General features: G+C 58.8%; 1 protein-coding gene across 5 annotated transcripts in view; it reads left to right on the top strand.

The window, feature by feature from the left end:
• HMCN2 (hemicentin 2) overlaps nucleotides 1–21,452 on the top strand; it is a 37,359-nt gene that overhangs the window by 3,809 nt on the left and 12,098 nt on the right. For 4 of the 5 annotated variants that reach the window (XR_012590034.1, XM_074608761.1, XM_074608759.1 and 1 more), the window contains exons 6-50: nucleotides 267–373; nucleotides 577–697; nucleotides 794–1,057; nucleotides 1,214–1,358; nucleotides 1,669–1,790; nucleotides 1,885–2,157; nucleotides 2,266–2,407; nucleotides 3,049–3,176; nucleotides 3,436–3,549; nucleotides 3,703–3,852; nucleotides 4,551–4,745; nucleotides 5,114–5,209; nucleotides 5,577–5,701; nucleotides 5,990–6,134; nucleotides 6,276–6,388; nucleotides 6,634–6,790; nucleotides 6,976–7,138; nucleotides 8,587–8,714; nucleotides 8,857–8,965; nucleotides 9,319–9,488; nucleotides 10,068–10,163; nucleotides 10,282–10,458; nucleotides 10,780–10,934; nucleotides 11,292–11,415; nucleotides 11,605–11,780; nucleotides 11,982–12,069; nucleotides 13,252–13,371; nucleotides 13,542–13,703; nucleotides 14,053–14,334; nucleotides 14,916–15,083; nucleotides 15,251–15,364; nucleotides 15,559–15,645; nucleotides 16,142–16,333; nucleotides 16,773–16,937; nucleotides 17,343–17,456; nucleotides 17,749–17,891; nucleotides 18,056–18,206; nucleotides 18,436–18,654; nucleotides 18,887–19,000; nucleotides 19,068–19,255; nucleotides 19,449–19,545; nucleotides 19,811–19,972; nucleotides 20,384–20,497; nucleotides 20,616–20,747; nucleotides 21,224–21,367. Coding sequence is in view for 4 of the 5 variants with exons in the window: in XM_074608761.1 (XP_074464862.1) it covers nucleotides 267–373; nucleotides 577–697; nucleotides 794–1,057; nucleotides 1,214–1,358; nucleotides 1,669–1,790; nucleotides 1,885–2,157; nucleotides 2,266–2,407; nucleotides 3,049–3,176; nucleotides 3,436–3,549; nucleotides 3,703–3,852; nucleotides 4,551–4,745; nucleotides 5,114–5,209; nucleotides 5,577–5,701; nucleotides 5,990–6,134; nucleotides 6,276–6,388; nucleotides 6,634–6,790; nucleotides 6,976–7,138; nucleotides 8,587–8,714; nucleotides 8,857–8,965; nucleotides 9,319–9,488; nucleotides 10,068–10,163; nucleotides 10,282–10,458; nucleotides 10,780–10,934; nucleotides 11,292–11,415; nucleotides 11,605–11,780; nucleotides 11,982–12,069; nucleotides 13,252–13,371; nucleotides 13,542–13,703; nucleotides 14,053–14,334; nucleotides 14,916–15,083; nucleotides 15,251–15,364; nucleotides 15,559–15,645; nucleotides 16,142–16,333; nucleotides 16,773–16,937; nucleotides 17,343–17,456; nucleotides 17,749–17,891; nucleotides 18,056–18,206; nucleotides 18,436–18,654; nucleotides 18,887–19,000; nucleotides 19,068–19,255; nucleotides 19,449–19,545; nucleotides 19,811–19,972; nucleotides 20,384–20,497; nucleotides 20,616–20,747; nucleotides 21,224–21,367 (6,651 nt within the window). In the remaining variant the exon portion in view is untranslated. The remainder of the gene's footprint in view (nucleotides 1–266; nucleotides 374–576; nucleotides 698–793; nucleotides 1,058–1,213; nucleotides 1,359–1,668; nucleotides 1,791–1,884; nucleotides 2,158–2,265; nucleotides 2,408–3,048; nucleotides 3,177–3,435; nucleotides 3,550–3,702; nucleotides 3,853–4,550; nucleotides 4,746–5,113; nucleotides 5,210–5,576; nucleotides 5,702–5,989; nucleotides 6,135–6,275; nucleotides 6,389–6,633; nucleotides 6,791–6,975; nucleotides 7,139–8,586; nucleotides 8,715–8,856; nucleotides 8,966–9,318; nucleotides 9,489–10,067; nucleotides 10,164–10,281; nucleotides 10,459–10,779; nucleotides 10,935–11,291; nucleotides 11,416–11,604; nucleotides 11,781–11,981; nucleotides 12,070–13,251; nucleotides 13,372–13,541; nucleotides 13,704–14,052; nucleotides 14,335–14,915; nucleotides 15,084–15,250; nucleotides 15,365–15,558; nucleotides 15,646–16,141; nucleotides 16,334–16,772; nucleotides 16,938–17,342; nucleotides 17,457–17,748; nucleotides 17,892–18,055; nucleotides 18,207–18,435; nucleotides 18,655–18,886; nucleotides 19,001–19,067; nucleotides 19,256–19,448; nucleotides 19,546–19,810; nucleotides 19,973–20,383; nucleotides 20,498–20,615; nucleotides 20,748–21,223; nucleotides 21,368–21,452) is intronic. The other variant, XM_074608760.1, reaches the window with a different exon arrangement.

The raw sequence follows: 21,452 nt of genomic DNA, 5'->3' as shown, positions 1-21,452 counted from the left end.
GGTCAGGGCTGCAGGCGTGGGGATAGCCAAACCCTGCACTGAGAACTTAAAACAGAAAAGCAGTGAGCTGCAAAGCTCCCATTAAGCACAAAGTGTCTCTGCTCCCCTCCCGGGTTGGCTTTGCCTCTGGTTTTAGGAGGGTTTTCTCTGCTGCCCTGGCTGTGAGAGCTGTGTGAGGCTCTGCACCGTGGTGAGCCCTGGGATGGCTGCTGGGACCAGGGGATGGACCCGGGCTGCCCATCCCAGAGGGTCATTCACTGTTGCAGGAAAGGTCCTCAAGAAAGGCCAAGATCTGAAGGAACTGCTCAGCATCCCCAACTCGGCCATGGTGCTGGGCATGGAGCCCCACAAGCCAGGGATGTGGTCGGTCACGGTAGGCTGGTGGTGGACCCTGCACAGCCCCTACCCATCCCCTGATTGATATTTAGCTTTGCCAGGCGTGGGCTTTCCCCCATCCACCTCCAGCCAGGCAGAGGATGCCTGAGCGGGCTGGAAGGGGCCAACTGCCGCCTCCTCCCTTCCCCATCGCCTCTCCCTTCCCCTGCCCTTGGCATGTGCCTCTTGCTCTGCTTCTAGACCCAGAGCAGCGGCCGGCACTCACTGAGGATCACGGGCATCAGCAACATTAATTTTCAAGCCAGCTTTTCCACCCAGCTGGACTCCGATGCTGACCAGCCCTGGGAGCAGCCGGTGCAGGGTGAGGCTGGTGCTCCCTGGGGGCATGGATGCTGTGTTGGGGCTTGTTGCAGCCAGGAACATGGCTGGATTGTTTTTTTCCCTTCCCTCCCTCCAGGTCTGCCCATCTCTGTGGTGGTGAACTGCACCAGTCTCCAGCCACCTGGGCACTTGCAGGAGATCGAGCTCTTCAACACCTCTGGCCATGCCCTGCTCTCGCTTCCCATGCGGCCCCTCTCCAACACCTCCTTGGGGCAGCTCTGGGTGGGCTCACTGCTCCGTGTCCCCCCAGGTGACTTTCTGCTGAAAGTGAAGGGCGAAGACGCCCAGGGCCACCCCCTGCACCGCCTCTCCGGGGTCACCTACACCAGCGTGGTCCCCGGTGAGTGGTCCCCATACTCCCCAAAGGTGCCAGAGGCTCCAGCACTGCCTCTGCTTTGGTTTCTGCTTGGATATTTTTTTACCCTGCTTCCCAGTGCAGCCCTTGGTGAGCTCCCCAGGAGTGTTTACATGTGTGCGTGTCCCCACCTGCTTCCAGGTCTACCCGAAGTGAACATCTCCAGTAAGATCCAGGCTTACAGCCACGAGCCACTGCTGATCTCCTGCTCTGCACAGAGTGAGGTCGCTTTCCATCTGCAGCTCAGCCGCGGGAGCAGGAAGCTCGGGGAAGAGCAGCGTTTCAGGTGAGCCTCTGGTTTGGCCCAGTGGGCTCCATGGTGGACCCATGATGGATGTGGACAGTAACATCAGCTGTGCCCCCCTGGTGGGGGGATGCTGTGTTCTAGCTGGGAGCCTGCAAGTCCGGAGCATCCCAAGGAAGCAGGGGGAAATCCCGAGGGATGTGCCCAAGTGATGCTGTGGGAGGTGGGGGTGCATCCATTTGCCTGGCTTGGATGGAAAAGAGTCCTAGGGATTTGGAGCAGGGTGGTGGCATGGCAGCCCCAGCTCCAGAGCTCTGGGGTGGGGGCGACCCTGTAATCTCCCTTTTTGTAGGAGTTGGGGGAATGTCAGCTGGTTGATCCCTGTGGTGTCCAAGAGTGACGAAGGGTTCTATGAGTGCACGGCCACGAGCAAGGTCGGGGTGACGCGGGCTCGTGCCTACGTCTCTGTCTCAGGTGGGGATCGCTCCTGCCAAGCCTCGGTCCCTGTGGGTCTCCAGGGCTGCAGCTGGGCATGGGCTTGTTTCACCGCGGCGTGTCGTGTTTGCAGAGCCACCACCACGTCTCAAAGCCCTGGGCAACATCACAGCTTCACCGGGCCAAGATGTGGTCATGTCCTGCCCGGTTCTGAGCAGCGTGCCCTACAACCTGACATGGAGCTGGGACGGGAAGGTGGCACAGCCGGGGGATGGCCGGGCCAGGCTGCTGCAGAATCACTCGCTGGAGATCAGCCGTGTGCAGCCGGAGGACGGGGGCTTGTACGAGTGCGTGGCACGCAGTGCCCATGGCACCGCCACCGCCTCCCTCTGGCTCTTCATCCAGGGTAGGCTCTGCCCTGCACGGGACCCTGGCCTGGGTGATGCCTTGCCCCGGGGGTGGATGGCGGATGGCACCCGGGAGCTGAGCTTTTCTCCAACCCTTTGCCATGCAGAGGCGCCGTGGGTGAAGGTCGACGCCAGCCCCCAGCGTTTCAGCAGGGGCCAGGAGCTGGGGCTGAACTGCGTGGCTGGGGGCTACCCCCCGCCCCATACCACCTGGAGGCGCTGGGGCTGGGCGCTGGAGCAGGACGAGAGGTAACCCCTGGGGACCGCGGTGCCTTCGTCCTCCCTGTCCCACCGGGGATGGTGCTCCCCTCGCAGGGATGCACGGGCTGAGGGAGAGGGGCTTGGGGTTGCCCATAGCTCTGGAAAGAGGAAGGCACTGCAATATCCCCAGCCCATGCACTGAGACGTTTGGCATAGCGCTAGCCTTCATTTCATATATTTATTTTTAAGCCATCCTGCCTTATCCAGGTCACCGTGCCCACTGAGGGGGACTTGAGATGCTTTGCACGCCTGGTGTGCACTCAAGCCTCAAATTACTCCTTGTGCTTCCCCTTAATTTCTTCTGCTTTTTGGCTTCCACCTCCCTGTCTGTGTCAGGCTGTGAGTGCTGGAGTGGACTCTGGGGAAGGTTTGTTTGTTTTTTGTGTTTTTTTTTTTTTTTTACTTTGGAGGTGAAAAAGCCCAATTCTCAATGATTTTCCCTGGTTCATAGCAATGTCCTTCCCTGCAGCAGCTGATGGAACTGGCGTTAAGTGCTAACCCACATCTATCCAATGCCCAGCGCTTACCACATGTGCAGGGTGGTTTTAAGCCCACTCACTTATTTCAATTCACTTTTCATCAGCTTATTTTTACAGACTCGTTTTTCCCTCTCTCCTCATTTGCTGCAGGGTTTTCATAGATGCTCAGGGTACCCTGCACATCACGGCTGCCGTCCCGGAGGATGCGGGGAATTACAGCTGCTACGCCATCAGTGTGCTGGGCTGGGATGAACAAGTCATCACCCTGGAGTTCACCGGTACTTGCTCCCTGACAGCCAGCAGTGTCCCAGGAAGGGCCCGGGCTCGGAGCCACCGCGGGAGGGATTTATTGTCACCCCCTTGCTGTCCCTTGTCTGCCAGCTGGGACCTTGCGGCATGCGAGCTATGGGATGGGGCTGTCTGTGATGGAGGGTGTTGGGGGGCAGCTCCCAGGGCTCCAGGGTCCTCTCGGGATAAATGGCACTGCACCCAGCACTGCAGGGAGTCGCTGAAGCCGTGTCTCTCCCCGTGGCGCAGAGCCTCCTGCCATCCTGGCGGTGACACCCAGCCTGAAGGCACTGGTGGGAGAAGACGTGACCCTGGAGTGCTGGGTTTCGGGGGTGCCCCCACCCCATGTTGTGTGGTACAAAGGTGAGCCTGGGACAGACCTGGGGAGCAAACCCCCTCTGTGTACCGGGCGCCTCCGCTGCCCTGCAGGGACATCACACGCGGGGTCCCCTGGACCGACGGCAGGAGGGAGCCCCGGGGCTGCTCGAGGCGCTGATGCAGGGGGTCTTGGGGCAGGCGAGCAGGCGGTGGCGGTGCTCCCACGCGGCACCCAGCGTGCCGTCCTGCGGCTGCAGGCGGTGCGGGAGGAGGATGCAGGGCAGTACGTCTGTGAGGCTCTCGGCGAGGCTGGCGTTGCCTTCAACAACACCGTGCTGGATGTAGGGTGTAAGTCTCTGCCTCTCCTTTTCGATGCCACTGAGCACTCAAGCCTATCTCCACTACGCTCCCTCCCAGCTCAGCTCCCACTCACTGCTTTCCAAGGCTCCTCTCTCGCTCCCAGCTCTCAGATTTCCCAACGTGGGGGTGTCAGTGCTCAGTACAAGCTGAAGCCTGGTGGGATTTCCAAGGGTCAGGAGGAGAGAAGAGGCTCAAGAAGTGGCAGAAGGCTGGTGTAGATGCTCTTGCATGAGACACAATGGTTTGGGGCAAGACTGGGCGTGCAAAGTGCAATTAGTGGGATGCGGTGGAGGCTGGTTTCTGTCTGTCTGGAAATCCAGATACCCCAACTGATGGTCAGGGCTTCCCACCAGAGGCAGAAGGGATGGAAGAGCCTGGGGAGGAGGCGGAGAGGAGGTTCTGAGTTGGGGGCAGTGAGGCTTGAAGCAGTTAAAAGTGGAAAAGTGCAAGAGGTTTTGCTGAGCCAGGGGGGTGCTGAGTGTAACTGGAAGGGATGGGAACTGCAATGGCTATAACAGCTTTGGAAGAGCACCAACCGCTTTAAGTCAATCTCACGACTCTTCAGGGTTACCTGGCTTGTGGGTTTTGCAGCCCCATCTCTTCGGGCTGTGCAGAGCATGGAGCCTGCTATGGGGAAGGGGGTGTTGGACCTGCCTGATCCCTGGCTCCGCTGCTCTCTCCTCCAGCTGCCCCTCACTTTCCCGAGCCCTTGGGGGACATGGCGGTGGAGGTCGGGGACAGCGTGAGCCTGCTGTGCCGCGTCGAGGGCTCTCCCCTGCCACAGGTCGCCTGGTCCCGGCAGGACGGGAAGCCTGTGACGGGCTGGCATGGGCCACCCGGTGTTTCCAGACAGCTGGAGGCTGCTGAGCTCCTCATCGACAGTAAGAGCGCTGAGCGTGTGTTGGCATGGCGGAGAGCACGCACGGGCATCCCCCCCGGGAGCATGCTTACAGTGTCACCCTTGGGTGCTCTCCCCCTGCCCCGCTGCAGGCTGGTGTCCCAGCAGTGGGGTTACCCGCTGTGCCCACTCTTTTTGCGGTAGTAAAGCATTGACATAGTGGGTTTATTTGCACTTTTTACTTGTGTGAGCTTAGGTATGCTGTAACAGCCTGCAAGTCTCCAGCCCTGCAGGGTCTGTCCCCCATCAGAGGCGGTGGTGGGGCTGGGGAGGGCAGTGTCACCCTGTCCCGGAGCTTGCTCGGGGCTTTCCAGCCCCACCAAGCTCAGGTTTCTCCCTGCTGTGCTCCAGGCGCCTCGCTGGATGACCAAGCCGTCTACATCTGCGAAGCCCAGAACGAGTTTGGGAAAATCCGAGCGGAGGTCAAGCTCGTGGTCACCGGACACGGTTTGCTTTTACGTGCTTTTGTTGGTGTATTGATCCTGGCTGCTGCCAGCACTGGCTGTGAGAGTGCAGCAGCCACGTCGCCTCCCGAGCCGGCTGCGGTGAACGCTCAGCAAAACTCATCCCAGCGCAGGGTTTGGATAATGCCCTTCCAAGCCAAGCTTTCTCTGGCTTAATGCACTGACACAGGCTTGAGCCCAAACTGTAGATGAATATCCCCAAATTATTGGGGGAGCTGAATGTCAGAGCTGGCCGGTGCCGAGCCAATGTCTGGACCTTGGAAGAAAGGCGATCCAGATCTGTTCTCCTGAGCATTCCTGGCCAGTTAATCTCCAATTAATATTGTTTCCCTTTCCCTTCTTTCAAGCAGCCCCAGAAATAGCTCTCGCATCCCCTGTGGTCCATGCGCTCCCAGGCCAGCCTGTGTCGCTGCCCTGCGTGATCCTGGCCGGGAGGCCGTTCCCAGCCCGCCGATGGCTGAAGGATGGGCAGCCGGTGAGGCTTCTGTGCCCCCCGCCACCCCGGGATGGTGGGTGGGGGGGTGGGCAGCTGCGAGTATGGCCCTGCAGCAGGGGCTTTGCTGCAGGACCAGTTATTCAACCTCCTGGGGCTGAAGCTGCTGGTGGAAGATGCCAGGGAAGCATTTGGGTTGGGAGGGTAACGTGGATTTATCACTGCATCAAGGCATTCCCGCTGATTTCTAGATAAGGCCCAAAGACAGGGTCATACGGTGATGTTTGACCCCTCTGTCTGTCCTGCTTTCTGCTCTCTCCCTGCGCCCAGGTTGCCCCAAGTGGCCGCTACTCCGTGCGGGCTGACGGGAGCCTGCACATGGACCAGGCGTCGCAGGGGGATGCAGGGAGGTACACCTGTGAGGTGACCAATGCCCTCGGCTCACACAGGCAGGACGTGTCCCTGGTGATCCACGGTGAGTGGCAGGGTGCCGGGCATCCCTGCTCTGCAATGAACAGGGAGTGGGTGCCCTCTACACTTCTTCAGCAGCAAAGCACCGCACTCTTTGCTGGACATCCCTGGCCACGCAGGATGAGGTGTTCCTCTTCCTTCCCAGTTCCACCCAGCATTGAGTTTGGCCCTGTCCTTGTCACCACCACCGAGGGAGAGGCTGTCAGTCTGCGGTGCAATGCCACCGGTGTGCCCCCCCCTACTGTCACCTGGGCAAAGGTAGGTGACGAGGGCAGACAGCCAGGCTCTGGGTCACCCTCCAGTGTGGGGTAACGTGTTTGGAGGGGATGTAGGTCTCCAGTATGGCTGTGGCTGCCCAGGGAGGTGGCACCAAGTGCCCTGGTAAGCTGGAACTGGGAGGTAGCCCTCTCTGATGGATCCAGAGTCCTCTTCTTGCCCTTGGGATGCTCAGCTCATGGGAGAGGCGCTGCTGTCTTCCTTCCTCCCTTCCCGTTCCTCTGCAGGGCACAGAGCCCATCTCGCTGAGCCCACGCTACCACCTTGACCCCAATGGGACCCTCCTGATCTCTTCATCCTCCCCTGGGGATGCTGGAACCTACTTCTGCACAGCTACCAACACAGCAGGCTTCTCCAGCCGGGAGATGCAGCTCTTCGTCAGCAGTGAGTGCCCGGGACTGGCACCAGCTCCAGAGGGTGACTGGTTGGGAGAGCATGACCTCAGAACTCTCCTAGCTCCCCTGGGCCACCTAGCCAGGTTCCAGGGTTTGTGGGATGGGAAGAGCAGCAATGAGGGCTGTGGAACACTTGAAATATTCCTGCCTCATCCATGCTCCCTCTCCACCCAGCGAAGCCCAGGATCAGCGTGAACGGATCGCAAGCAGCAGACCCCATAACCATCCTGGCTGTGCTTGGGCAGGAGACCACTCTGCCCTGCGAGGCTCAAGGCTATCCCCCTCCCCTGGTGGTGTGGACCCAGGACTCCCAGCCACTGCCTCTTGCCACTGCGAGGTAAGGAGAGTTGTGGGTGGCAGAGCCATGATCTCTTGGGATTGTGTCCCCTCAGGGGGATGTCGGGTCCATGAAGGGACTCGGCTGCTTGGTAGGGACATGTGGAGGGAATCCCTGGCATTGAGTGGCCAATGCTCAGTGCTCTGTCAGGACCTGAGGCAGCCAATTGGTATGGCATTAGCTCTGCTTCCCAAGGAGAGCAGAGCAAGAACCACCAGGCTTTTTTTCCATCATACAAACATCTGCTGTGATGGAGCAGCTGCTCCCGACCCTTTGTGTGCCTGCCCTGGATGCAGGGCTGAGGTTGGGAAGAGAAGGCGGCTCCAGCACGGCTCCTCAGCCCCGCTCACCCATCCGCCTTCATGCACATTCCTGCCTTGTGCTGTCACCGTGCCTGGGGATGGCGGATCCCTGCGGGAGGTGTTGGACTGAGGCTTGATGCTGCTCCGCACCCAGGTGGCTGCAGGGCACCAAGGAGGAGTTTTGAGGTCTGGAGGAGGAGGTGAGCAGTGTGGAGAGGAGGAGAGGCGGCTGGGGGTGCTGCAGCCTCTGCTGCCTCACAACCCGCATGTCAGCAAGATTTCATGGGCTTTAGGCATTGAAATGCTCCTGGTGGCTTTGTCTGTACTGGGGTGTGGGTTTAAAGGCCAGTTCTGTTCCAGTAGGTGACTTCTGGAGGGCCAAATTAACTTGTTGATGGTGTTGAGGCTGATGGCAGGCATGGGACAGTCATCTAATGCAACTCGATGAGAGAAGATAACCTGGAGAGTGGTTGGATATGTGTTTATTGAGCGTCTTGGTCTTCCCCCTTGGAAGCAGGACATTCTTTCTCAGTATGTTAGCACCGTGCTGGAAGCGGCTACATAGAATTGTGGGCCCTGATCTTGAGGTTAATCACTTCTTTCCCTGCATCTGAGGATTGCTATGGCCTGGGGAAGCAGGAAGGTGTCTTGGTTTTGCTTTTCTTGAGGGACTGTGTTGCCTTGTCATTCTTGTCTGGTTTCCTGTGGCTGCTCCTGGTTGACTTGTGCTGCTCCCCACATCTCACATGCTTGTCCTCACGTGCCCGGGTGATTTATGGGAGCAGACAAGGAGGAATCTGCAGCCGTGGGCTGAGATGATGTTATGTCTGCGGAGCACAGACAGTGCTGGGAGCAAGAGCCCGGCCAGCTGCAGGGGCTGTGCTCCATGGGGAGCCCTGTCCCCTTTTGTCCCCCCAGGTGGGTGGCTCACACTGCTGCCTCGTGCTGAGCTCATGCAGGAGCTGGTCAAAGGGGGTTTGCATCCGTGGACAGTTCTGCCACCCTCCTTGGGCAGGAGGTGGCCCTGAGGACCTTCTCTTGGCTGTCTCAAGGTGGTGGTGATCTCTCAGCCTTTAGCTGAGATGGATGATGGGTGGTAGGTGATGGATTCCTCCCACCCAGCTTTTATGTTCCCTCTGCCCCAAGCTACAGTGTCCTCCCTTCGGGGTCCCTCCGGCTGGCCAAGCCCCAGGTGACGGATACCGGTCTCTACACCTGCACGGCCACAAATACAGCGGGGAACGCCTCACTCAGCTACAGCCTGCATGTCCAAGGTTCACGTCTGCGATTTAAAATGCTCCTGCTGTGGGTCTTAATGTACCACTGGGGTCCCGCACCCTCCAAGCCCTTGGCTGCTCCCACATCCCTGTGCCAGGTCCAAGGGTGGTCCCAGCCTGAGGTCTCCTTTCCCCTCAGTTCCCCCCCAGCTGCTGATCGGCGATGGGGAAAGCCCCATGACGGCCGTTGCCAACGACTCCCTGAGGATTCACTGTCGTGCCATGGGCATCCCCACACCCCGGATCCAGTGAGTACTGCAGGGTGGTGGGTCCTGAGCTCCCTCGGGTGCTGTGTAACTCCCTCGGGGTGCTCTGCAGCCCAGCACGTAAAGCTGTGGCAGAGATTGGGATGGGACCTCAGGATGGGTGATGGGGACCTCTGGCTTGGGGTCTCCCTTAGTATGGGAGGCATCCATTCCTGCTCCTTGCCCCTGGCATCCTGCTCTGCCCAATGATCTGGGCACTGCCAGCCCCTTTCCAGGTGAGAAGGGGACAGTCCTTGCTGCCAGCACCCCACTGTTCACTCCTTTGGTGGGCAGAAACGAGGGGTGGGTGATGTCAGGACAGACCAAGGACTTGCCACCTCTCTCCTTCCTCGCAGGTGGCTGAAGGATGGGCATCCGCTGGGCGAGCAGGATGGTGCGGTGGTGTCCGAGGATGGTAGGACTCTGCTGATTGCCCGCGTGGGGCTTGGTCACGAAGGACTCTACGTCTGCCAGGGCAGTAACTGGGCAGGGGTGGCCCAAGCAGAGGTGCAGGTTTTGGTGCAAGGTGAGCACAGCACCTGGGATGAGATCCGCTATTCATCCTGCATGTCAGGGAGAATGTGGCTGACCAAAGGAGTGGGTGCTCTTGGCCCTGTTTTTTGGGAGGTGTAGGGTCACTGGCTTGGTCTGTTGTGATCTTGCCTTTTGCTAATAAGGCTGAGAGCTGACGGCCACTGATATTGCGGTAAACCATAGCATCCATCTTTGATGGCTGCCTCCCAGTGGAGGGTCTACCCCCAGCCCCATTTCCCCTCTGGCCAGAACACCCCTCGGTCAGCATCACAGGATGCGGCGCTGAAGGTGCTGGGTGAGAAACCAGGCAGGGAGCCTGGGAAGGATGAATATCTCATTGGGGCAGAGAATAAATTTGCGGGCTGACTCGGGGAGCAGCAGTGGCACCATGTGGCGATGTGGTCCCCTCCCAGAGCGGGGAGTGAGCCCTGGCCCCCAGCCACTGCTCTCCCAGGGCTCGGTGGGTGCCGAGAGTCCCTGGTGAGCCCGGCTGTGCCCCACGGCACCGCATGGTGTGGTTGCCGCTGGCTCGGGCCGCGCAGAGCCGATGACCGTGCGTGCTGGGTTGCAGTACCGCCGAACATTGAACCCAGCGCAGTGGAGCTGGACATCCTGGAGAACGGCACAGCATCCCTGCAGTGCCTGGCCTCAGGGCTGCCTGCTCCCGGTGAGTCGATCCTCTCCCTCAGCTCTTGCTTGTGTGTCCTTGGGACTTTCCCTGAGTCCCCTTGGTGATTGGGGCAGCAGCATCACTCCTCACAGCTCGACTCCCTGCTTCCCTCCAGACATCACCTGGTACAAGGGGCGTGAGCAGCTGTTGGCTGGACCGGGACGGACACTGTCCAGGGATGGGAAGCACCTGGAGATCCATCGTGCCCAGCTCTCTGATGCTGGCAGCTACCGCTGCGTGGCCTCCAACGTGGCTGGTGTCACCGAGTTCTGGTACAGCCTGCAGGTGACTGGTGAGTCCATGGTGAGCAGGGGAAGGACTTGTGGCTACCTGAGAGCTGGGTGCTTCCGTCCCGGCATCTTGTGTGTGCATGGGACCAACGGGGCTGTCCCAGCCCTTGGGACACATCCCTGGAAGATGGCTTTAGCAGAGCCCCTGTCGTCTGCCCCGTTTGCAATTCCAGCCATGCAATCCCCTGTGTTCATCCCAAATAACTTCCTAGAAAACTATGGCCCCATGGATGGGTATTGCCTGGCCCACACCGTGGTGTCTCCTGCCTGCCCTATCCCTTTTGCACCCTGCTGCTCCCAGTGACATTTCTTTGCGTCCCCAGTGCCCCCGCGGATCACAGCCGGCCCCAGCCCCCTCACAGTGGTGGTGAACGAGCCCGTGACACTGGAGTGCGATGCTATGGGGACCCCAGCTCCGGTGCTGCTGTGGCTGAAGGACGGCAACCTGGTGCCCAGTATGGTGGCGGGTGGCCCAGAGGTGAGACAAGTCCTGATGAAGGGGGGGCTCACTGGGGACATCCCTCCAGGATGATGCTCCTTTTTCCTTATTCTGGCTTTTAAAAAAACAATTGCTGGAGCTGAGCAGGTGCAATGTTGCCCAGACCTGCCCCATGTTTGGTCCATGGGAGCATGGACCTGCTCAGCTCCGTGCTGGGCTTTCCTGCCACGAGGGGCATGGGTGGGCAGAGGGTTCATGGGATGTGACAAGGACAGGCTCAAGGCAGGCTTGTGCTCCCCACCCCTGTTCCTGCGTCCTGGCTTGCAGCCCAGCTGCCTGCAAGTTTCTCTGGTTTCGTGCTCATCTGGGCTCTTTCTGCTTCTTGGGGAAGCACAGATCCTCTCTGACGGGCGCGTGCTGTCCCTGCCCACTGCTCGCCTCCAGGACTCGGGGACATACACGTGTGTAGCCAGCAGTGCCGTGGGGGAGGACAGACGTGAGGCCGCCCTCGAGGTGTGGTGTAAGTATGCCTGTGCATCCTCAGCCCCTTCCACAGAGCGGCTGTGGGGTTGGATGCGATGCTTGGGACTATGGGGCTGCTCTGTTGTCCCCTTGCAAGTGCGTGGGGTCATGGGGGACCAGCCCTGGGGAGGGAGGGTACCAGAGGGGTGGCTCAGGGAAGGTGTTACCCTGTCGATCTGTTTTCCAGTGCCACTCGCTGCCATGGGCGAGGAGGAGAATGTCTCTGTCATCATCAACAAGCCGGTGACGCTGGAGTGCACAGCCCCTGGGGTGTCCCCTCAGGGGTCCCGATGGCTGAAGGATGGGATCTTGCTCACACCAAAGCCAGGCATGCAGCTGTCTGTGGAGGGGACTGTGCTCCAGGTGATGTTTCAGAGCATTGCAGAGGATGGGAGGGGAAACGGGGCTGTGAAGAACTCCTGTCTCCACCTGCCCACTCCTGGGAGGTGTCCTAGCTCCCACCTCTCATCCTGACCCTGTCCCCGTGGCTTCTGTCAGCACAAAATCCCCCCACTAAGTGGCTGCGTGCGTCCAGCATCTTAGTGCCTCTGCTTGCTCCGGCAGATCAGGCAAGCCACTGTGCAGGATGCGGGCAGGTACATGTGCCAGGGACCTGGCCGCCCGGAGAGACACTACAACCTCAACGTGTGGGGTAAGGGCCGCGGTGGCTGAAATAGCCCCTCGGGGCAAATATATCTATATCTGTCTATCAAGATAGATATATAGTGTGTGTGTATACACACGTACATATATACTATATTTTATACCACTTGTTTATATGTACCCGGGGTTGTTGACTGGCTTGGAAAACATTAAGCCCAAAGTATTAAAGCTCTACAGGGGAGCTGGAGGTGGTAGGGAATCCCCACCAGAATGGGTGTCAGCCAATGTTTTCATGAGTCTTGGGGCGAGATCTCGGTGACAATGCAGAAAAGGTGTCTTCCCAAAATGTGGGCAGGAGAGCAAAGGGATTTCCTTGCTATTGCCAGGGCTTCTCTGTCCTTTCTCTGCACTTAGTCAGCATGGCAGTTGCTGCAGGCACTGTCCCCCTGGCTCTGCCCCTGCCCAAGGCACGCAGGAGGATGCCAGGGGGTTCCTGGGCTGCTGCCAGGATGGGCACCGGCTGCTTTCGCTCACTTGATTCGAGCACCCTTGCATCCTCCCGGCCCGTTCAGCACGTCCGCAGCGCCGGGGGCTGAGCCAGGGCCTGGCTTTTCTCGGGAATGCTCTGGGCCAGTTGGTGGAGGTCCTGCAGGCAGGTAGCCAGGGAGTGGAGAAAATCCAGTTCTCCCGATCTGGGCTTGTTCCTGCAATCCCTTCCCAGGGAAACGTTTGCACGTCTGGTGTCCTGGCTCGGGTGGATTGTTTGGGTTCTGCTGTTTTTGTTTTTCAGGGGTTTCTGGGTGTTGGGTTTTTTCTTCTACAAATTGATATCCCTCATGGGAAGGAGTTACCATTTTCCAGCCAGCTGTATTTATGAGCAACTGGGAAACAGCATCCGATAATGGAAAGAGTTAGGTAACCTTCCCAGTGAGCAGTGCTACCTAATAAGGCTGTGTCTGGCCAACCTGGGCTTGGCCTGCCTGTGTGGCTGGCGCGGGATGCTTGGTCATCCTCTGCTGTAGGCCACCTGCAATTAAAAGCATCACTCGCTTAATAGCTGGAGAGTCAAGATTATTGTTTCCACATGCGACAGGGGAGGCTTACCGGTTCCCTTTGTGTGAAGCCCAGTGGGTGGTGTGTAGCCAGCAGGATGGAGTTCTGGTGGGGAACTGCCCCTCTTCTTTAGTCCGGTGCCATCAGCGAGCTGCTCCTCTCCTCTCGTCCCCTGCAGTGCCACCATCCTTCTCCTCGGCAGAGCCTGCCGCTGTGTCTGTGCTGGAGGGGCAGTCCGTCAGGCTGGCCTGCGAGTGCCACGGGATCCCCTTCCCCACCCTGAGCTGGCAGAAGGACGGTAGGTTCCTGCTCCCCAGCCTCATCCTTCCCCACACATCTTTTGACCTACCAGGCAGTTGTTGGTCTCCTCAGAACAAGGAGTGCTTTATGCTGGGCAGTATCCAGCTTCTGGGTGGGAGCTGGTCCTGATGGGAATCTAAGAGAGGCTGTTGTCTCCTTCCCTGGCAGGTGAGCCCCTCTCTGCCCAACCTGGGAGTCCAAAGCTGGTGTCCGCGGGAGGGAGGATGCTCTACATCGAGAAGGTATGGCTGGTGGACAAGGGGACGTACACTTGCGAGTGTAGGAATGCTGCCGGCAGCAGCAGCAAGGAGCATCGCCTGGAGGTGCATGGTGAGCCAGTGGGGTCCAGAGACACAGAGGACCTGTTGGGGTGGCTGAAGGTGCCATGGTATCTCTCAACACACGGTCCGTCTGGCCCGAAAAGTTCACAGCCATTGCCCACTGCCTTGGGTGTTTGGGAAAGGATGCTGCTAGCTGGGTTGGCTTTGCCCCTCCAGGTTTCCAGCTGATTGCAGCTGGTTTTCACTCCAGTAGCCCAATTGCACTAGTTGCACCCCATCACATTTGCTTCGTCCTCCTGCTGCTGCCTCCATCCAGACCGATGGTGTTCGTATATCCACTTGCATACGGCCAAGGGAGTTGCGAGTGTTGCCTCCACCCTGTGTCCCTCTGCCTGCAGCACTGCCGAGGATCCAGGGCAGCAGCAAAGCCCTGAGGAAGGTTTCTGTCATCAAGGCTGGTGAGACGGTTTTGGAGTGCAAGGCCATGGGGACGCCACTGCCCACGGTGACGTGGGTGAAGGACGGGCAGCCTGTGATCGGTGGGGACGGGATCCTGCTTGCGGAGCAGGGGAGGCAGCTGCGCATCCCCAAGGTGGAGGTGGCCCATGCAGGACGCTACACTTGCCTGGTGGCAAATGCGGTGGGGCAGGACCGGAGAGAGTTTGACATTACGGTGCATGGTAGGGGTGCGGGACAGGGCTGGCAGCTGGGGGGTATGGGTGCAGGCAGGCTTGGGAGGGTGGTGATGTTGCACAGCACGAGTGCGGAGAACAAGACAACCCAAAGGTCTTGGACAACCCAGTACATAGAATGTCTTGGGTCAGAAGGGGGATGCTCCAAGCATAGCCGTAGAACTGGCTTCATCAGGCTGGAGTTTCTTTACATGGTCATCAGAGCAGACCATCTTATGCTTCATAAAGTCATCGACTTTCCAAGGGCTTGGGGAAACCTCATGGGTCAAGGTACCAAGTGCTTGAGCTGGAAAAGGCCTAAGGTGGCTCAGGGTGTGTGGCCAGTTTGGTGTCACACCCGTAAGCATGTGCTTGGTTGTGCAGGTAGGTGGCACATACTTGCTGTAAGTCACCTGTCCTGTAACACCTTTGAAGTTGACAACTTCAGATGATGCTCACAGTCCTTCTGCGTTTGTGTCCTCAAACTGTACAAGCAGGGTGGGAACAAGCCAGGATTACTCAGTTTGCCTTACTCTGCTGTCTTTATGACTGCTTTGCAAATGGATGTCCGTCCTCTTCTGCATCTCCAGTTCCTCCTGCGTTCATTCAAGGATCAGGATTGACAACAAACGTCAGCGTGTCTTTGCATGGAGCTCTGACGCTGACCTGCGAGGCCACTGGTGTTCCTCTGCCTACAGTCACCTGGTCCCGGGACGGCTCTCCCGTCACCCCTAGCAAGCATATGCTTGTGCTTTCAGGTCAGGGATGAAGCATGGATGCTGTGAGAGATGAGAGCCTCAGGAACACATTTTGCCCCTACAGTGATGGGTGTAAATGTGGTGGAGCTCCAGCCCGGCAGGAGTACTGCTGAGATGGGCTGGTGCCTGGATCAGGGCCCTGAGACCTCTCTGCTCCATCCTTCCAGGGGGCTGGATGCTGAGGCTCAGCCATGCACAAGCCCAGGATGGTGGCTACTATTCCTGCCTGGCCAGCAATGTAGCTGGGGAGGCCAGGAGGCATTTCTACGTGGAAGTCCTAGGTAAGGAGGGGTCCTCTGTCTGCTGCAGGATTCTTGATGGGATTTCAGAACTTCACCCTTGGTGGCACAGTCATGAGTTAAGACTGGGCATGATGGGAGCTGCAGTGCTGGAGTCCTTCATGCCTTAGTATGTGAGCTTGAAGGCTTGGTGAAGGTGGTCAGCTGCTGAGGTCCCTGGTGGCTTGTGTTCCTAGTTCCTCCCCACATTGAGAATGCAGATGATGAAGAGACCACCAAAGTGCCTGAGGGTCACCCTGTTACCTGGTCCTGCTTGGCTGCAGGTGAGCATCATGTGGGGAGTGGAGGTGGTGTGAGGAGGTGGGAGATGGGGCTCAGGGACCCGAGTCTCCCTCTGGGGCGTGGAGCAAATGGACGGCGCCAGTCAATGACATGAAAATAGCTGAAATCGACTTAAGAGGTTTTTTGGGATAGTTCCTGGCTTTGCAGTTGGGCTGTCCGGGAAGTGCTGGACCCATGCGGGGAGCTTGTTCCATGATGTAACTTCCAATCTTTCCCAAATGGAGCTAAAATTCCTCTAATCTGGTTTCCCCTTTAGTGATGGGAATAATCAATCACCTCCTACTCAGGACAGTTTCCTTTCTTCTTGCTGGCTCATCCAGCAGCCTCTAAAAACTTGATCCAGATTGTGATAATTTTGCATTTGGGCTGATGTCCCTGCTTCCCAGAAAAGCTGCAGCGCAGCGACCCCGGTCAGGCTGTGCTCACACATGGAAAAACTTTGCATGAAGGCCAAAACTTGCTTTCCACCCCACACAGGCAAGCCCCAACCAACGATCACCTGGCTGAAAGACAGCCACCCTCTGCATAATGGAAACACCTTCTCCATCTCCCCTGATGGCTCTGTGTTCCACATCCCCCAAGTGTCCCTGTCTGATGCCGGCCGCTACTCCTGTGTGGCCTCTAGCTCTGTGGCAAATCAAAGCAAGCACTACCTGCTGGATGTTTCAGGTACGAGGTGCCTTTGGATGGAGGCAGAGTCTCGGGTATGAGCAGGTAACGTGGGCTTAGAGGGCTTTTTAATTGCCTGCCCCGGGGAGGTGGTGACGAGCCCTTAAACCTCCAGCTAGCAGCATGGGATGGTGTCCTGGACCTGCTAGAATGTCCTCATGAGACCTCCTTGAAGGAACATAAAGGGCCTACCTAGTGCAAGATCCATCTCTGACAATGGCTTGTGGGAAGGGGGAGAATGTCTTCTGTGGCGTCTCTCTGCCCTATTTTGGAGGGCAGAGGCTGAAGTTGGGCTTGTGCTGTATGCGCTGTGCATTTCACATGCTGCGGTCAAGTCCAACTCCCTGAACTTGGGTTATGCTCTCTGGTGGGGGGATGAAGCATTGGGAATCCTAAGTGGGTGCTAATGCTGATCTGCCATGCAAACACGTCTCTGCAGCCAGTCCCACATTTGCTGGAGATGCCGATGCAGAAGAAGTCACAGTGATCATCAACAACCCTGTCTCCCTGGTCTGCGAGGCTCTGGCATACCCATCTCCCAACATCACCTGGCTAAAGGATGAGGTTCCCCTCAAAGTGTCTAGAAACATCCAGCTGCTCCCTGGTACTGTGGTGGTGTCCACAGGCTCTGCATGACTGCCGTGTGGCCCCTTGCTCCATGCCTGGGGGAGTGGGAGTGGGGCCCTTTCTGGGTCTGGCTGTGGTCCAGGGCAGTGGGATGGTGAGAATTCATCGTCCTGTGGGACCTGGAGGCTCAGGCCATCAGGTGGATGCTGGTCTTACATGTGCTACATCATCTGGTAATAGCTAGAGCCTCCTTGGCAGCATCAGTGAGACAGCACTGGTTTTTATAAGCCTGGAAACTGTGCTCTAAAAGAGTACTAGACCCTCTCAAGTCAGGTTTGCAGGTGATCAGCAGGTCCCTTAAGATGTCTTCTTGTGCTGCATGGGGATAGACAGCTATGGTTGTGAGTGGCAACTCTCTAAGGTGGCCCCCCACTTTGCCCAGGTGGCCATGGGCTGCAGATCCTGAATGCCCAGGAAGAGGACGCGGGCACGTACAGCTGCATTGTGGCCAACGAAGATGGGGAGGCCATGAAGAACTACTCCGTGAAGGTCCTGGGTGCGGGAGCTCTCCATGTCCTTCCTAATTCCCCACCACTGTAATGGGACCAGTGCCCTTTCCTTCCCTTCCTGTGCCTTCACCCTGGGGAGCTGCACCTCTTGCAGCTGGTGCTCAGTCACAAATGTATCAGCATGTGGCCCCAAAAAGCCCCTTGTCTACCCTGGGGAGGGCAAAGGGGTCTATCTGAGGGTGTCATCAGCACCCCAAGGTCCTGCCTGTCACGGATCAGGGCAGAGAAAGAGTTTGGGGGCTCTTCTCTTATCCCAGATGTGTTGTCTCTCCCCACTAGTTCCTCCTTGGATTGCCAGAGATGAGCCTTTGGGGGAATTTGCCATGAAAGAGGTAAAAGCCAGGGTCAACAGCACAGTGATGCTGGAGTGCGAGACCTGGGCTGTGCCGGAGCCGACCATCCGGTGGTACAAGGACAAGCAGGTGAGGTCCTAACAGCTACCAGGGAGGAGCTGCTGGTTTTGGGGACTCTCCCAGGTGGATGGAGTTGGAAGATACCATTTCTATGGCTGCCTGGGATCTGTCACACTCCTGTGTGTGTAATCCTCCTGTTTCTTCCCTGCCTTGGGGATGGGGTTCTTGTTCAGCTCCTGGAAAGTGCCAGTCACCTCCAGATCCTCAGCGAGGGGCAGGTCCTTCAGATCAAACCAGCCAGTGTCTCTGATTCGGGGCACTACACCTGCGTGGCCACCAATGCTGTGGGTGAAGATGACAGGGACTTCATTGTGCACATCCAAGGTGAGCCCGGGGTGTCTGGCCAGTGCCTGGAGCATTGGGTGTCTCAGTAAGGGGAGAGGTCCTTAGTGGGGTCCCTTGTGGGAGCAGAGCAGGGTGAGCAGGAAGAGGGTTTGTATCTGCTGGAAAACAAACATCTCCTTGGCCCTGGTCAGGCCTGGGCAGATGCTCTGGTTGCACCTGGGGGTGCAAGTCCCCATTCCTCGCAGCTGACCACAGCCTGTCCCCGCAGTGCCACCCCTCTTCCAGCAGCAGATGAGCCCTAGTGAAGCTCTTGAGATCTTCTACCGGGAGGAAGACCAGGATGGGGAGGTGACAGAGCACCGTCAGGCCATCCTTGACCAGCCCACTGCGCTCTACTGCGACACCAACACCCTCCCACCCCCCCAGCTCACTTGGTACAAGGACGGGGAGCCCCTCTCCCCCAGCCCAGGGGTGCTGGTGCTGCTAGGTAATGGGGATGGGCACTCAGTGTGGGGTTCAGGGGGCTTCCTGCAGCAGCTTTATGGGTTGAGAGCATCTGTAGCATGGAGGAGGTTGGATCCTGTCCCCATGCTCCTGTCAGCATGCACAGCACCCGTGGGACCTGCAGGGCCACTGGGGCTACATAGGGGTCTATGCACAGCGAGGTTGGAGGGGACAATCTGACCCCCCCGGAACCGTCCCCCTGCCCCGTGCTGCAGGGGGCCGGGTGCTGCAGCTGCCGGCGGTGCGGGAGGAGGATGCGGGCAGGTACACCTGCGAGGCAGCCAACGCGGCCGGACAGGACCGCCTGCACTACCAGCTGGAGGTGCTGAGTGAGTACAGGGCTGGGGCAGGGAGTGGATGGAGGCACGTGGCAGCCCCATAACCTCCTGCTTCCAGCTGCCCCGGCCATCCGCGGTGGCACAGAAGACCTGGCTGAGGAGGTGATAGCCACCATCAATAGCACCGTCCACTTCAAGTGTGAAGCCAGCGGGCACCCGGTGCCCATGGTGTCCTGGCTCTGGAACAATATCCCCGTTGTGGTCAGCCCACAGCACCAGTTCCTGGAGGGTGGCATGGTCCTGCAGGTTGGTGTCACCCTGGGCAGGGTGGCTGTGCCACGGGGGTGACACGGGAGACACCGGGTGGAGGGCACAGGGCACTCTTCCCTCCCCGGGGAGGAGGTTGCCCTGGTCTTGCCAGGTGTCGAGGTCCCCGTGGGAGGCCCAGCAGCTCCCCGGCTCAGCACAGCCCTCAGCAGGGCTCTGTCACCCTTTGCAGGTGGCCGCAGTGGAGGCGGGTGACGCTGGCAGCTACACGTGCATAGCTGAGAACCCGGTCGGGTCAGCTGAGAAGCACTTTGCCCTCATCGTGCAGGGTAAGGCATCCCTAGCAACCCTTTCCTGGGTTGCTGATTTACTGTGTTCATCCTCCTCTACCAACTGGAGTCTCCTGTGGCTCCTGAACTGCATGGATGCCTCTGTCCCTCACGTGCTTGTCACACTTACCCTTTGCAAGGAGGTCGCGGTGCCAGCATGCTCCAAGCAGGCGAGATGCTCGGTGCTCGATTCCTCCTGGGGAGATCTTGGCCTCCACGGTGATGGTTCCCCTCTGGCACTCTCTTTTGGCATGTGTTGGAGCAGAAGCACCCCAGATTGTGGGCACAAACCCCGAAAGTATTGATGGCATTGTCAATGGCAGTGTCTCACTGGTGTGTGACGTCCAATCCCACCCCGCTGCAGAGATCAACTGGTACAAGGATGGCCAAGTCCTGCAGCTCAGTGAGGAGGTGACCATCACCCCAGGTATGTTGGGATGAGCAAGGATGACAGCCTGTCCCCCAGGGCTTGGCACAGCCATCAGCTCTTGATGGTGGGCTCCAACTCCCCTAACCTGCCCTTCTGGATGCCACTTGAGGGACCTGAGCTCAGACTTTCAGCCGTAACCACACGCTAACAACTTACTGCTGCGTGATCCCTTCTGGAAAGGACCAAGGTTGCATCCTGCAAACTCTGCGCTGCTGCTCCGCAGGAGCTCAGCACCCTTCTCTGCTGTGCATAGCAAGCCCTTGAACCTCAAAGAGGGACTTTGATGGCCAGACACCTCTCCATGGAGCTTGGCTGGCTGCTGAGGGATGGGTCAGCATGCCAGCATGGTGGCCCTGACTCAGCCCTGGCTCCAGCCTGCCCTGACTCCCTGCTCTCCACTTCTTCCAGACTCACGGGTGCTGCAGCTCCCTCACCTGCAGATTTCCAGCTCAGGCACATACACGTGTGTAGCGCTGAATGCGGCCGGCCAGGACGAGAAGCGCTTCATCCTCACCGTCCATGGTGAGCGGCAAGGACTCAACCGGGAGCTCTGTCCCCCAGGCGCACACTGAGGAGCTGATGCCAAACCCTGGTCCATGTGTTCCTGCTCATGCACCCCATCCCTGCTCCGCCTCCCCAGGGCCCCCGGGAATCCAGGACTCACAGCGGGAGACATTGGATGCTGACATGGGGACCCCCCTCGTCCTGACCTGCCAAGTCACTGGAGTGCCAATGCCCACCGTCACCTGGCTGAAGGATGGGAGCCCGCTGGGTATGTGCTCGGGGGAGGCTGTGACAGGCTGCCATCCCGAGCATCACTGCTGTCCTGCCTCAGTTTCTGCCTCTGTGAGAGAACTGCAGGGCCCCACAGGGCAGGAGGCAGAGCACGAAGGGGCTGGCCCTTTCCCTGTGTGGTTTTGAAGAGCCCTCAAATTCATTCCTGAGGCTGAAACAATGGGATGTGGGCATGGGATGTGATGGAGAGATGAGGGGGTGAGCTCTCTGGGTACTAGCCCTTGGGTTACCCCCTGGGACAGTGGCTTGTCCCCAGACCAGTGGCTCTTTACTCCTGCAGAGCTCCAACAATGCACAGTGCAAACACCCTGCTCTGCAGAGCCCCGACCTCTGCTTTAACCCAAGTCCCCCAGCCTGGGTCCTGGGGGTGGGAAGGTGGGAGTGTGACAACGTGCCTGGGGAGGGCTCAGTGGAGGACGCTGCTGCAGCCCCCTTCGCCCTGTCTCCTCGCAGAGAGCAGCCCAGAGCGGGGCCTGGTGGCCGGCGGGGACCAGCTCCATCTCAGCCCCCTGCAGCCCTTCCACCAGGGCTGGTACACCTGCCTGGCGCGGGGCCCGGGCACCACAACACGCAAGGACTTCATGGTGCTGGTGCGAGGTAGGGCTTCTCCAGGGTGGTGGTGGGGTCCCTGTGGGCCCTTCCTCAGAGAGGAGCCTTCCTCCCCCTCCTCTTCCTTAGTCTC

The sequence above is a fragment of the Larus michahellis genome, chromosome 15, assembly GCF_964199755.1.
Source record: "Larus michahellis chromosome 15, bLarMic1.1, whole genome shotgun sequence".
Lineage (NCBI taxonomy): Eukaryota > Metazoa > Chordata > Aves > Charadriiformes > Laridae > Larus > Larus michahellis.
The sequence above is the reverse complement of the archived record's forward strand: the minus strand, read 5'-3'. Positions and strand labels throughout refer to the sequence as shown.